Genomic DNA, 14985 nt, shown 5'->3' with positions numbered 1-14985 from the left:
ACCTCATCTAATCTTCTAAACGATGTGTTTTGATTCTCTTTCATATTGTGAGAATATGACGTCGAAGAGGGGAAAAAATCTGCAAATGAAATGTTAAATTAATTTTTCCACGAATGGCCTGTGAAGCGTACGGAGAGATTAATCTTTGATAAATTACTTTACGGGAGAAATCTCTTTAAAACTCTTTAAGGGAGAGATTAATCCATTGATAAATTTGGAAATTCAAAAGTAACTGAAGTCAAAATAGCAAGTGTCAAGATTCTCAAAAGTGAATTTAGTTTCCCTCCCGCTCTCGTTTCCAATAGTTGTTTACAAATAAAAATGGCCTAAAGTAAGCAATCACCATGGATTAGACCACATCATGTATTATATTTCAATTTGTAAGATTGTGATGTATCTATCAAGTGTGAAGGGATTTAAAATAATTTTCAAATCTGTGTATAAATGTTACGTATTTTAAAGGACGTAAAATAATCCAATCATTCACCTGGAAGCAGCTTAAAAAAATCAAGGCAAAATGTTGTTTGTCGTGGGTTAATCTTTTTGTTTACTCTTTTAATCAGAAATGAAAAAGAATTATAAAAGAATTGAGTTGTTTGTTTTCACAAGAGGATTTTCCTGGGAAATAATGGTCTTATTAATCAAATATTTCATTACTTTAATATCTATATTTAAAAATGTTCTAGATTTTTAATCATTCTAATGATTTCTTAGACCTCGTTGCTTAAACTTTATAAATAATTTGAACACTTTAATTTTTTTGTAAAGTGTGCCAATCAATTAAATAATATATGTGAATAATCAAAAACTCCATGCAACATAAGAAACGGATTTATAACTTCATTGTTGATATTTAAAAAAAGCAAAAGGTTTGTTTCTGACAATTATCCCAATTTCAGGTTAGTAATGAGTGTTCTGTGAAATCTATTCGATGAAAATAAATATATGTTGAAAGAAAAAATTTAAAAAAAACGAGGGTTTTCAATTAAGTTTAACTTTATTTTTCTATTTCTTTCATAACGTATAGATCTCTACTACTAATAAAAATGAATATGCCAGTCTGTGTGTATTGGTGCTTTACAGGTTAGACCTATAACACCAAATTTGATCTAATCAATATATAAACTTTAGAGTGTGGAACTATGCCCATTAGTACAAGTTTCTCCAAATTTTAATTAACTAAAATATGCAAATTTTTTACATTTTTCTTAACTTTTACTACCAAAAATATTACAGCTAAAAAATGAATTTTACATTATTTTAAAATTCATAATATTAAAAAATATCCTTTCAATGATATGCCGCATAATCTTTTTTATTTTTAATAAATTTTCAAAAGTATTTAAGCGTATTTTATAACACTATATTTCATTGCTGAAGTGAAACTTAAATCGTTTTCATTGTTGCTAGCAATATTTAATCCTGGCATTTTTTTCATTAATGATGATCAAAATACGAATATTCTATTTATTTTTTCACATTGGTTTTGGTATAAGGCATACTTTTAATACGAGTTTTGAAATTTTGTTCTATTCACATTTAAACAAAATTCGATATTAAGCAAAGGTGAATTATTTTTAAGTGCATTCATTTTTAAATGCATTTTAGAATTTCAGTTAACAATATATTACAGCATTCTTTATATTTGAATTACGCTTTTGATCATTTTACTATTTTTGATGCGCACTGAATTATTGTGGGATTAATATAATAAAACGTTAATCTTAGAACAATTTGAAATATCCTTTTTGTTGAATTATAATCCACAAACAGAAATAAAATAACTACACTTTTTCTTAAAACTTTTTAAATTCTATCTTCAAAATATTTAGTTACGCTCTTCAGAATTTAATAGTTTCTTAAAATGTTCTTTTCTTTCCTCCCTTTTTTTAATCACAATTTTTTTTGTGGTCAAAAAAAGGACACATTTCGGTTTCTTGCCTTTTTAAAAATTATACGTGATAAAATATTTTATAGATATTCTGATTAAATGGCACTTTTAAAAAATATAAATAATACTTAGATTTTAATTTAAAAAAAAAAAACTGAACCCAGATGAAACTTTCATGTGAAATGACTTTTCACATCTGAGGTCACGCAGCTGCCTATCAGTTACAAAAATATTTCAAAAAGATATATTTAAAAAAAATTTCTTTTGTATCATGCCAATAATTTAAAAAAACGCAATTAACTTATTTTAGCATTAAGCAGGCATCGTGGTTTTTAAGTATTTTTTCTTTTGGAATCTAAATGGGGAGAAAATATCACCAGTTTGATGCTCTAATCGCACGATCGACCTAAAATGAGAGGATGAAACATAAGCATGATTTCTCGAAACTTATTTCCTTGTACCACACATAAATAAAAGGCTTTATCACCATTCCTTTCCTTTATTACATAACCCCTTTAATTGTAAAATAGAATGAATGAAGGGGTTATATAGGATTCTAGAATCATGGCCTTTCCATGTAATTAGTATTGGCAATTGATCCAACTAAGGGTTTTTCAGAGGTAATAAACTTTGATGAAGCAACTATTGTTTTTTCTAGCTGAGATTTGTATTTCAACTAATTTTCAAGCTTATAAGCATCTGACTTAATTAGCCTTTTTAATAGTTTAATTAAGAGTTTTAACTGGAGAACTATATCATTTAATCATTATTTTTTCTTATGACGAAATTCACTACGTTTAATTTCATTAATTGTCATCTTCCCATTTTTATCAATACATTCCCTCACCGATAATGTATATAAAATATATCCTTCGTAATAATATTTCAATAGCCATAAACAAATTTATCGGTTGTTTTTTTATTAATGTGATTATTTAAATAGTTGATTTTCAAAGCAATTTAAATTTATAATATCGACCTTACATTCGAAGCAATATAAATTTATAACTTTTTATAAGTGAATTGTTTTTCTGTTTCCAATGAATAATAATTTTTTTATGGAAAGAGTATTATTATTAACTTTGGAAACTTGATAACTTAAATTCCATACGCAAAAGATATAAATATAAACATTAAAAAAACCAATGATGAGCCTATGAACCTGTAAGAAATTCTTTTGTTAAACTGCAGACCCGATTCTTTCTTTTGTTAAACTGCAGATTTCTTCTTATGGCTTAAAAATTATTAGTTCGTAAACTTAATTTAAATTAGCTGCAAAGAAAACTTTTCATTATTTTTCAAGAATGGAAAGTCCTATGAATTTCTTGTGCCCTTATTGAAAATTTTACACGAAAATTGCTGAATAGAACGAAAACGTGCTACATTTGAAATAACCCATGTACTGTAACTTTTGCGGCAATTGCTTGGATATTTTTTTTTATATTTATAAGAAAATAGAGCACTTTGGAAATTGAATGCTTCAAATTATTGGGTTCTTTTTTTCCATTTAAGTCTAGTTACAATTTCGAATTAATCAGAAAACAAGGAGGAACAGACAATGATCTTTTTTATCTTATAAATTGGGAATTTTCTACATTAAGCACTTCGTTCAAAAGTTGCCGCTTATGAGTCCTTGATAATCTGATTTTCTATACTTTCGGATTTGATGACACGTTCTGTTTGGAGAATGCTTTTGTGACTTAGAGTCCATAAAACATTTCAGATATTTATGGATTCTATGCAGTTTTTTTTATCTAATTATGATGTCTTTGAAATTTGAATTCTGATTTATAAAGTATTTTATAATAATTCAAGATCATGGGCAATTTATTAAGGTAGTGCAAATAGCTTTTTAAGTATTGGGCGTTCTATAAGAGATGAGGAAACATATATTGCAAAAGAATCATTTCATAATTAATTTATCTTTTCAAATACTATTAAATTATAATGTTTACAAAAACAAAATAATTGACTCCAGTCACATTTCAAAATTTGTTAGTTTTAGATTCTGAAACTAAGTTATGACTCTGTTATGATATGAAAAAAAAGTTAAGCTATTAAGGAATATTTCTAATTAAAAATATTAACATATCCCTTTAATTTCGAAAATTTCTAACAGATAATAAATGCTATTTTCTTTACGAATCTAATCTGTTGAAGGATTCAATTTCTAGCAATTTCCAAATTACGTATGAGTATTAACTATATGGTATGATAAAATGTTATTTTCCAGACAAAATTCGAATAAAAAATTTTATTTTCGGAAAACATTTGAGTCATGAATTTTTTGTTTAGTAATAAATAAAAAAGGAAGTATTTCAATAATTTATTTTTGACTACTTATAAATCTGAAAGAAATTCTTAGTTAAACATTTTTTAGTCATAATGTATAATAAATTTTTTTAATGTAAAGTTTATAGCTCATAACGTGTTCACTTTGAATTAGTTTTCAGAGGAAATTTCTGATAACTTAATTACAAAAATCTTTTTTGATATAGATTGCCCTTATAGAATTCCAATATTACTTGAGAAAATTTTCTGTTCAATATATAGTTATTTATTGAATAATATATATATATATATATATATATATATATATATATATATATATATATATATATATATATATATATATATATATATATATATAATATACAATATTTGTTAAATATTTAATTAATCCCAAATGCAGCAAAAGTTTAATAATAATCAATTTATTGACAAAAATTTAAGTTATAAAAATAAAATTGTTAAATATTCTTTTTCTTGTTCTAAAAGTAACAATATTAAGTGTTTTGAATTTAAATATTTTCATCCTAATGTAAATTGAAATGAGTCATAGAAAATTTATTGATTCTAAAGACAGAATTAATTTTATTATGCGCTTATACGAAAAATAAGATTTAAAAGTAAAAAAAGGAGCCTTTAAAAATGAATTAAAAAATTAAGTAACAGTCTGTTTTCATACTATCTTAGAAAATTGAAATCTAATGCTGTTTTCTCAAAATAATAATAATAATAATAATAATAATAATAATTTTTCTTTTTTTTGCAATGCATGTATTTTTGTAAAAATAATTAGATTAATAATTAGAAAATTAGAAGTTTTAAATTTATAGTAAATATAAGAAAACAAGCAACTTCCGTTGGAATTTAATATTAATTATTAATTAATAACAGGAATAAATATTATTCAACTTTATTTTTCAAGTATAATGAATTGATAGTGACTTGTATTGCTGAACATATATATATATATATATATTAACTTCATATCCTTACTGTATTTCTCATATCAAATAACCAAATTCTCTGCATTCGAATGACAAGTAGCAAGATGTCTTCTTTTCTGATGAAAAGTAAAAAAAAGTTTTTAGAAATGCTCGAAGTCCAATATATTTATAAATAAATATTATCTGAGATATTACATTTATGAAAAATGATTATGTCGTACAGCTAGCTGATTAACATATGAAGTCATAACAAACGATGCTTATCGAAAGCTTGAAACAAGCGACAGATGAACGATTGACTACTTCAGGAGTATTTTCTAATGTTAGTGCCGTTCCTAACTAGTAATGCCGAACAGATAAACATGCTTTGGAAGAATGCTATACTTGGTCCTGTTGAATAATACAGCTTGTCATCTATTATAACCATTTTCTTCTTTCGAGTCATCAAAATCTACCCTACTTGTATGCATGTCACCAAGTTGTTTCATAAGTTTCAAGAACATTCTCAATCTCGTTTCAGGATTCGAAGTTAGAGCCCCATTTGAGTTCGAGAAAAACAGAGGAATGGGAATATTAGGTTGTTTCTCATTCAATTTTCCATTAGTCTGAGCTAGTTTGTCCAAAAAGGCTTTGGTTTGCAGGAGATGTTTAATATCTCGCAGTCTTTTATCATCCCTGTTGGCCACTGCTAGATTTTGTGCCCATCCTGGCGGGAAAATGTCTTGCGGATGGACCAAAAATTGTGGTGGTGGCAACATATAATGCTGCTTGACTGGCATCTGAACAGAAGCGCTTGGTTGTCCAGAATAAATAGCGTTGAATCTTTCCCAGTGAGGCACGTCCATCTGCCTGTGCCAGTACTTGTACTTCCTGGGCTCCTGGAATCGAATGTGGTCCATGGATCTCCCTTCCCTGAACGGTAAAGTAATCACAGTCTTGGCTGCACTCCTCCAACCCAAGGCGATGTTGTACAGTTGATCAAGTGCTGTCCACATATGTATGAGAGCACCTGGGTCCCAAACGATCTGTAGTAATTGATCAATAGGCAGCGGCCGATCCGTCAAGAGCTGGGCATCGGTACCTAGAAAACCTAAGGTACAGCCCAGCAAGAAGAAATGACAAAGCTTCATAGGGCAACCTGGAATAATGAAAAGAATAAACAAAAGTATTAAAGCTTTTAATTTCATAAATGTTTTGTCAATTTATATTTTATCAAAGTTTTGTTTTAAAAATTCTGTTATTCATTATTTCTTGTCTTAATGTTATTTTTGAAGAAATGTTGCCGCTTATTTCAGGACATTCGTTTTATATTTGTTTTAAATAGATAATGTATATAAAAAATGCTATAAACTTTTCAGATTTAATTGTTATTAGATGATATCATAGAATAGTATTAATCAGGTAAGAAACGTATTTGCAAGAAAATTGAAAAATATTTACAATATTTTTCCCACAAGCTGTTAGGATTTCTAAACTGATTCATCAATTATTATTGCCTTTAAACGAAAGAATAATATAAAAGTATATGAAATTTATTAATATAAAGTATTAAATTTAAAAATTTGCCAGAAATTCATAATTAATTTCAATTATGCTAAGAGAATATATTCCTAGTTTAATTTTTTTAATATATATTTTCCATATAGAAAAAGAATTTTCTATATCTTCGATTTACTCATATTACCCTGGTATAAAAATAATGAAAAGTCATATTTTCAAAATAGGTTAAAGTAGACTCCATTATAAAATCTTTATCAGATTTCATCAATAGGTATATACTTTCACTGTTTTTTTTCCATTCCTTTTATAAAGCTAATTTTGTTGTAATATTTGATCTTATAGCAAAATAGACGAATAATATTTCACTAATTGTTATAAAAGAATAAAACAATATCATAAAGCGTATAATAGGATCTTTCTTTAAATAATTATTGCAATAAATATTCTTTTTATATATCACGCTTTTAAAATGAGCAAAAAAATAATTTTTCCTTCCCCCATATAGATTCCTGACCCCTCACAGACTGTCCTTAAAATTGCATGTTTCGCGAGACATCTGTTATAGATTGATCATGGAGTAACTCCAGTTTTCGTGCTGAGTTTTTCTTCCAAGTCACCCCAGTAAACTCCTGATCTCTCTTCAGTGTGTTAAAGAAAGAGGAAGGACTTAAATCAAGATAAATAGAACATTTCAAATATTTTCATTCGAGGAATTTAAAGCCGACATTCTCAAAGCAATGTCAAAAAAAAAAAAAAAACTCAATTTAAACTTTTTTTCTTTGTTAAAAATTCTCAATTCCCATGTTCATAAAAAATATTTTCTACGGGACTTTATTGAAAAAGAATTTAATGGATTTAAAATTTATTTTTTTTATTAAGATTATAATACATACATAATTAGACATACAAAATACATAATTAGATTAAAACAAAATTCATTGATTTTAAACGGAAAATGCGAATATCTGTAAAAGAAGAGACATAAACGCATTAATAGAGGATAATAAAAATAAAATTGGTTTTTTTTTTGCATTTAAAAATTAAGAAATTGAAGAAATAGTGCAGTAGCATATTTTCTTTCTTTTCCGAATTAACTCTTGAATGCCGAGCTTAATTTTAAGCAAAAGCACCAAAATACACACTTTTCTATGAAAATTAGTGGATTTGGTAAATTTCAGTGACCATAAAAGAGTTACCTCCTTACTGTCTTAAATAAATGGTCGCCGCCACAACAACTTGGAAATTGAAGGTGGAATGTCTAACAGCCCTCATCAGCCACGATTCTTGATTAACAGATTAAAGGAATAATCAGTTTTTATTTACAACTCAATATAATTTAATAGAATATGAAAGCAGTTCAATTTAATCTTTACAATGTATACCATGGCAGGTAAAAATGATTTTATTATTTATTCGTAGCAAATTTCATGTTTACGTTGCAAAACAAAAACATTACAAAAATTGGTACGAATTAATTTAATTTAGAGTATATAACAAAATTTAGCTCTAATTCGAGAAATTAATTCTAATGATGAACCATCAAAGAAAGCTTCTTCAAAGAAAAATATATGCATTTTATTTTTTCTATTCATATGAGAACTTTTTAATTTTAATAGATTCTTTTAAATAAATTTGTAATAAAAATTATCAAAAACACGCGAAATTTTTAAACGCACGTGTTTTTTTGTTAGTATTAAAAAAAGCCATTATTTGTTCTAGCCTTTAAAAGAAATGTTTTGAATGTTTATTTTCAGGTTGAATTTCTATCATCGAATTAATGAGCTACTGAAGTACTTGCCTTCATAAAAACTTCAAGGGTTAGCAGATGAAATCAATAAATATTGAAACTGTCGAATTTCTCAAGGTATTATTTTTTCATTCTATTTGGATGATTATTATTTCAAATCCGTTTCAAAATTTATTCAAAATTTGCAAGGCTTTGATCCTGAATATTTGATATTTTAATAGTTTTATGCTAATGGTGTTAGTATTAAATTAAAGTAATTAGAAACATATGTGAAAAAGTTAGAGTAAGTATTTTACATTAAAAATTTGTAAGAGATTTTATTTTATATTTTCTATATCATCAATATATAATAAAACATCTTTTATAAATTTTTCTTTTATACATCGTTTCAACACATTTGAGACAGATTGTAATGCAAATTACGCAAATGGTGAAAGGTTTCAGCTATCTCCCTTCATCATACTAGTAGTTTTAAATTTATAATAATGAAAGATGTTTAATTACAATACCGGTTATAAGTTTTTTTTTATTTTACATCAATACCTTAAAAGAATAAATGTTGCATTATTATATATAAAACTGTCAAATCAATTCATTTAGAAAAAAAATTAATCAAAGAAATTATTCAAAATTGAAAATTCTCATCAATTATAGTTCTATACATGTACCATACATTTGAGGCCCAAAAGAATATCAAGTTTTCGCTTGATAGCATATACTTAAATTCGACCTTTCAACCTGACATAAATTTTTCTACGTGTATAAAATTGTAAAAATTGACCTATATTATTTAGATAATTGAAGCAATAAAATGCTTTACTATTATATAATGTCATTCGAAGGTCTTGAATTACATTAGGCTGAACTTCAAATCAGCGTCTCATGCGAAAAATATAGAACTGATTTATGATTTTAGTACTGATACATAAATTTCAGTCAACTGAGTCAACAACAACAACTTCAGTCAATACATTAGTCAGTTCTGGTCCGGTCATTCCGTGTCGCCGCGTTCGCATTCGATTCTCATTCTAATTAATAGGATAGATGATTGACAAATGCTATTGTACTTTCTTAAATATTGAATCAAATGAATTAAATATAATTTTTAAATAATCATCAGAATAACATTGACATTAATAACAAAGTTTATGTCAGGAGTATTAGGAAGGCGATTAATGTTGAAAAAACAACAAAGAACAATCAAATCGTGAGAATAAGAACACCGATTATAGTCTATGCTACGTATTCGCTTAATGGATGAGTGAATAGTTCTCGTATATTAATATAAATTTTCAGGTTAAAATGGTATTGATTAATTCGTACTTAAATTTCGTTGATGATAAAAATACAGCGACAGTTACCTGGAAAGCGGGATAAAATGATTATCAGAAAAACAAAAAAATTTCATACTTGATATGAATTCATACATAAATGCATAAAGCCTGAATAAAAAAAAATTACGAAATAAATAACTTATAGAAAATGGCTCTGACGACTATAAAAATTTCTTAAATGAAATCAAGAATTTCTCACACTTTTATAATAATAGACTCATTAAGTTTAGTTTCATCTTCATAACATGATTGATAGAATCGAATGAAAATAGTATGGATTCAATAAAATTATCGATTTCAGTAATTTGCCAACACACTGAACCTAAAGATAATTTTCTTATTTTATAATTTGGGAAGAGGATAATCCCTTTTATGATATTCTGATTGCTGTAATTATACTAATAAATTAGCAAGATTAAATATCTTGATTAATTGAATATTATAATTTGGAATATCTCTTGCATTTATTAGATAGCACGATTCATATTCTTAAAAGTAAAATTATTGTTATCTAGAAATTTTTATGAACAGAAAACACAAAACAATTTCACATGATATTAATAGACAGTTGTTATATAAATTTGGATCTTATTTTCAATTTAAATTAGCTGAGAAGTTTTATTTAAATATGTTATGTTTGTTTGTATCATATACAACATTCCATAGAAGCGTCAATGTAACCAAATATTAAATTTTATAGACTAATTTTCTAGTTAGCAGTGCAAAATATAAGAACAAGTTTTAAAAATTTTCATTTCAGAACCTGAATGAATTTTTCCACGGATGATAATGAGTTTATATATAAGTGAGATTTTTATATAAGATCAGTGGTCACAAAAGAAAAAAAAATTGCCAAAACATCATTGAAAAATTAACTTAATATGAAATTACTCATCTATTAAAAAGAGAGCGATAATTTATCATATTTACCAAATAAGAAATAATTCGAGGTTGTTTTAAAACATTTTTTAACCACAGATTTAAAAAAAATTTTACATATGGAGAAAAAAACGTTTATTATTTTAGTCCGATATTTCTAATAATTGAAATACGCAAGATATCATTTAAAATTATTTTGGAATAATATATACGAAGGTACTTCTTAATTGTGACTTTTTCCAATGATTAAATCTCACTAACTATGCCCATTTCTCTGCAATGGAAATGTAGTAGAAGTTACAGAGCTTCACTTAATTCTTAGAACTTTAGACCATCACATCACGAATTTAAATTCAGCTTATATTTTGCATAAATAAGCAATGAAAAAGGTTAGATTATTGTTAGGAAGCACAATTTCTTATAAAGAGAATTTTTATATTAGTCCTTTTCACTCGAATATATCCTCTCACCCACCACTTTGAAAAATGCATCAATATGGCGATTCTTGTTTTAGATTTTAAAAGTAATTGATTCATTTTTAAAATTCTATGTCTTGATTCATTTTTAAAATTCTATAGAGCTGTAAGATGTTGCAGATTAATTTTTCGAAAAGAAAAAAAAACTTACGTTCGTGTGAATGATTATATTTGTTTACTTCTTGAAACAATAATAATATAAGCCCTAGTTCTCACGGAAAAATCTTAAATCTAATTAATCAAAGGGATTAAAAAGTGGTCACAGAAAATACTATCTGCACAAGCCAGGCTTCTAATTTTGATTGTTTAAAGGTAAAGAAAATTTCTTTTACAACTAAATATTTCTTTCGTTTTATTTTAAGGTAACTGAAATACCTTGCTGCAATAAATCGCACAGAATGAAATTTTTACATCCTTTACAAAATAAAAAAAAAATTACGGTTTCATTAATTGTCATGAAAACTACCTTAAAATCTTGCTCTAAGTTTTTGTGGCTTGTAGTTTTAATTATGCATTTTACGAGGAAAAATAAGAAATCTATTTAATATTGTCACTCGATAGAATCCCTCACTTGACAGACGCTTTTTAAATAAATCATTTTTATGCGGAGGCTAATTTTACATAAAATATTTTTGTTCATAAAATCTTTCTATAATCTGCAATTTAATTTTTAATAAAAAATAAATAAAAAATATCAAAAATTAATGGAATAATAGTTGAACATTCAAAAGTCTCAACAACGTACTCAACTTTCTTACTCTGACCTTACTACAGGAAAAATTGACTAACTTTTCGTCAATTTCTAATTATTTGAATATTTAATAAATTTTTGTACTATGAAAAGTTTACATTATTCTTGTTCTTAAATAATATTCTTATTCTTAAATAATAAGAGTGCAAAATTTCATTGAATTCAACCAAGTTTAGGAAGGAGATAAAGGCTATGTATATATACATAGCAAAAATGACTTTTATTAATATTAAGATTCATGCACTTCGAATCGTTCTGCGATTTCAATTCTTTACGATATTTTCTGGATTAATAATTTTTTTTCTATTTTAATTTGAGAATGCTTTTGTATAAATTCAAAATATAAATACAAATTTTAATAACATTTTTTATTGGAAGAAAAGGGGAATATAGTATACATAATACGTTTACATTTTTATAATAAAATAAGTAAATTTGATTTTTTTTTTTTTTTTGCTAAATATTGAATCCAATTTTCAAATAGAAAAATAACTAGGAAAAAAATTATGAATAGCTGAATAACCATAAATATAAATATCTACAAAAGTCCATAAAAATAATGCTTTCACGTATTAGAATTCTGAATTTGTGGATATTGACTGAAATCAATAAATCGAATATTGATTGAGAAGTTTAACATGCATAGAAACTAACGAAAGAAAGCAATGCAAAAATATTAGCAGATAAAATAACTTTAAAATTCTCTTAACTTACTCTTAAAACCTCTGCAATGTATCCATAGTTGAGAATATCTTATTTAATTATTCAGATTATGACACAGGTAAAAACATTAATGAAGAACATTATACATTCTCGTTCAGGTTATTTATCCGCAACTTCCAGCCCCAGCAGAGACAGAGCACCTTTGCTTACCTTGAACTTGGTCCGTCTACTTCGAGCCATCACACAGTTTCATTGCGCCAACAGCAGTGGTGTGAGCAACGACCGCTGTGGTCGTCTGCTGAAGGCACCTCCAATGAGCAACCTTCATCCCACTGACCCACTCTCTGACCCCGTTCCACCACTTTCTCATCAGCTTCCTTCTCGGGATTTTCTTGGGATTGCGGAGATTATCGTTCGCTTTCTCTTGCGTCAACCACCTTCGAAGACAAGATGAAAAAAAAAAAAAAAAAAAAATCTGCTTAATTTTCTCGTTAAAACATCTGCGGTTAAAATTTATGTGGGAGTCGCCTGCTGATGATGCGATCAGTGGAAAGAAATGACACGGATATAATTCTAGAAGTTAGTGCCAAAAACATTTCACTAATTATACTAAATTTCATATTTTTTTTTCCTCCAGAAATTAAACAAATGCCTTTTTACACGATGATATACTGGGAAGAAAATTTTGAAATATTAAATGAGATGATTCGAGCGATAATTCAAAATCATATCCTTGCCGGTGTACAGAAAACATGATGCCTGCTAATTCTTTGATGCAGGATACTTAATAGGACGATTGTCATTATGAAATTAAAACATTAAAAGTATTTTGATGATGACAGGCAAATGACAATCCGAACTTGTCAGTCTTCTAGTTTTAGCTATCGACCAAACGATCTGATTATGAAGTCATTTTGAAGTTAAACGATAAACATTATGAGGTTTAAAATTACTACCAGTGAATGGGTTAAGATGTGACTGAATAGAGGAAGACTATGTGTTCTAACCTCTACTTGTACTTTAAACCAGAGTTATTAAAAAAAAAAAAACTTTCAGAATGATGTGCGTGCTGGCTATGATTGCTCGTTGAAATCGGGCCACCTTGCTTTTGGTTTATCTGAAAGTAATCCAAGAAGGCAAGTTACGCTCACTCCCTTGTTGGAAATAAGACGAATTTCTATATTAAGTTATAGCTAAGTACACTGCCATTTTGATGATGCAGATGATATTTTTTTAATACAATGAGTACGTTTACAATAAGTGATATTAGAGAGCCACTGTTATTACGCTCGAAAACAAGTGCACATTTCATATTCAATCAAAAATAGTGAATTTTACACCAAATGATGCGCCAAGACTTTTCAGAATGTACAAACTAGAAATCCATTAGACTGCTGCTATTTCGTTTTCTTGGAAAAATTTGGGCCGTTAAATTTATGACTATCCTACAGCAGCTTAATATTTTCGTATGCGAAAATTCTTTTATTCTTGACAAATCAAAATTCTTAAATTGCTCCTCGTGAAATTTTAACTCGATAATGGTTATTGGTTATCATGCAAGTTAACATTACTTCATATGACATATGATTAAAAATCGTATTAAATGCTCTGAGGAAGAAAGATAATTCATCTCAGAACTATCAGATATGATTTATTGTTATTACTCGAGTAGTAGGAAAAGTTGAATTAGTTTTTTATTTAAAATTAATTTTAACATTTTTCCTGCAATAACTTTGGAGCTGAAAAATTGTTTTGTAACACATCAAAATTTAAGAACGGAGAAAATTTACAATTTCAATAAAATACTAAGTTTTTATGTATGTACAACTTTTTCTCAAACTTTGATAAACTTTCAAAATTATTTTTAATATGTTTTTCAATAATACTTTTCAATATTTAATAACCATTTTCCTACACAAGCACATTACAACGATGCCAATTTTTTTTTGTGTGTACAAGTTATCATTATTATAATTAAGATTAAAGTTTCATGTTTCGGGCTAGAAATTCGAATATCCTTCATTATTATAATTTTGCTTTAAATCAGGAACAGAAATAACATATTTGTCCACCATTTTTCTGTGGTCTTATGCAATTTTAAAAGGAGTTAAAGTCGAGTAAATTCAATAAAACTCTTATTGTTTTGATGTTGCGCAGTATTTGATAGCAAAGTTAAAAATTTGATTCATAAGAATTACTTATTAATGGATGCAAAAACAAATAAAAGTTCTAGACCATTAATAAGGATCTTGGATAGCCAAATACTGCTGCAAGCGACATTTGATAATACAGTAATTATTTTGTTACTATTATAATGCTAATAAATTTATAGCCCATTTTTTAACTATAGATAAATGGATGTTTTTAATTAACCAGCGAATACTGATTATCATGCTCCATGTTTCAAACTTTGCCGACGGCTTAATGCGAAGAAACAAGATTGTTAATGCAAAAGTGATAATGATGCGTAGAAGTTTAGTATAACAAAGTAATTGGATCTTAAACAATTTT

General features: G+C 26.9%; 1 protein-coding gene across 2 annotated transcripts; it reads right to left on the bottom strand.

Moving 5' to 3' along the window:
* Nucleotides 1-5042: 5042 nt before the first annotated feature.
* Nucleotides 5043-12807, bottom strand: LOC129963687 (uncharacterized). Of its 2 annotated transcripts, none has more exons than XM_056078194.1 (2): nucleotides 12685-12807; nucleotides 5043-6262 (listed from the first exon to the last, which is right to left on the bottom strand). In XM_056078194.1, exon 2 carries the CDS (start codon nucleotides 6252-6254, stop codon nucleotides 5535-5537), a length of 720 nt encoding a protein of 239 aa, XP_055934169.1. In that variant the 5' UTR covers nucleotides 6255-6262; nucleotides 12685-12807; the 3' UTR covers nucleotides 5043-5534. The 2 variants fall into 2 exon arrangements, with proteins under 2 accessions (XP_055934169.1, XP_055934168.1); XM_056078193.1 differs by having other exon boundaries at nucleotides 12526-12709.
* Between the last annotated feature and the right edge of the window lie 2178 nt (nucleotides 12808-14985).

This window comes from Argiope bruennichi, chromosome 3 (assembly GCF_947563725.1).
Source record: "Argiope bruennichi chromosome 3, qqArgBrue1.1, whole genome shotgun sequence".
Lineage (NCBI taxonomy): Eukaryota > Metazoa > Arthropoda > Arachnida > Araneae > Araneidae > Argiope > Argiope bruennichi.
The sequence above is the reverse complement of the archived record's forward strand: the minus strand, read 5'-3'. Positions and strand labels throughout refer to the sequence as shown.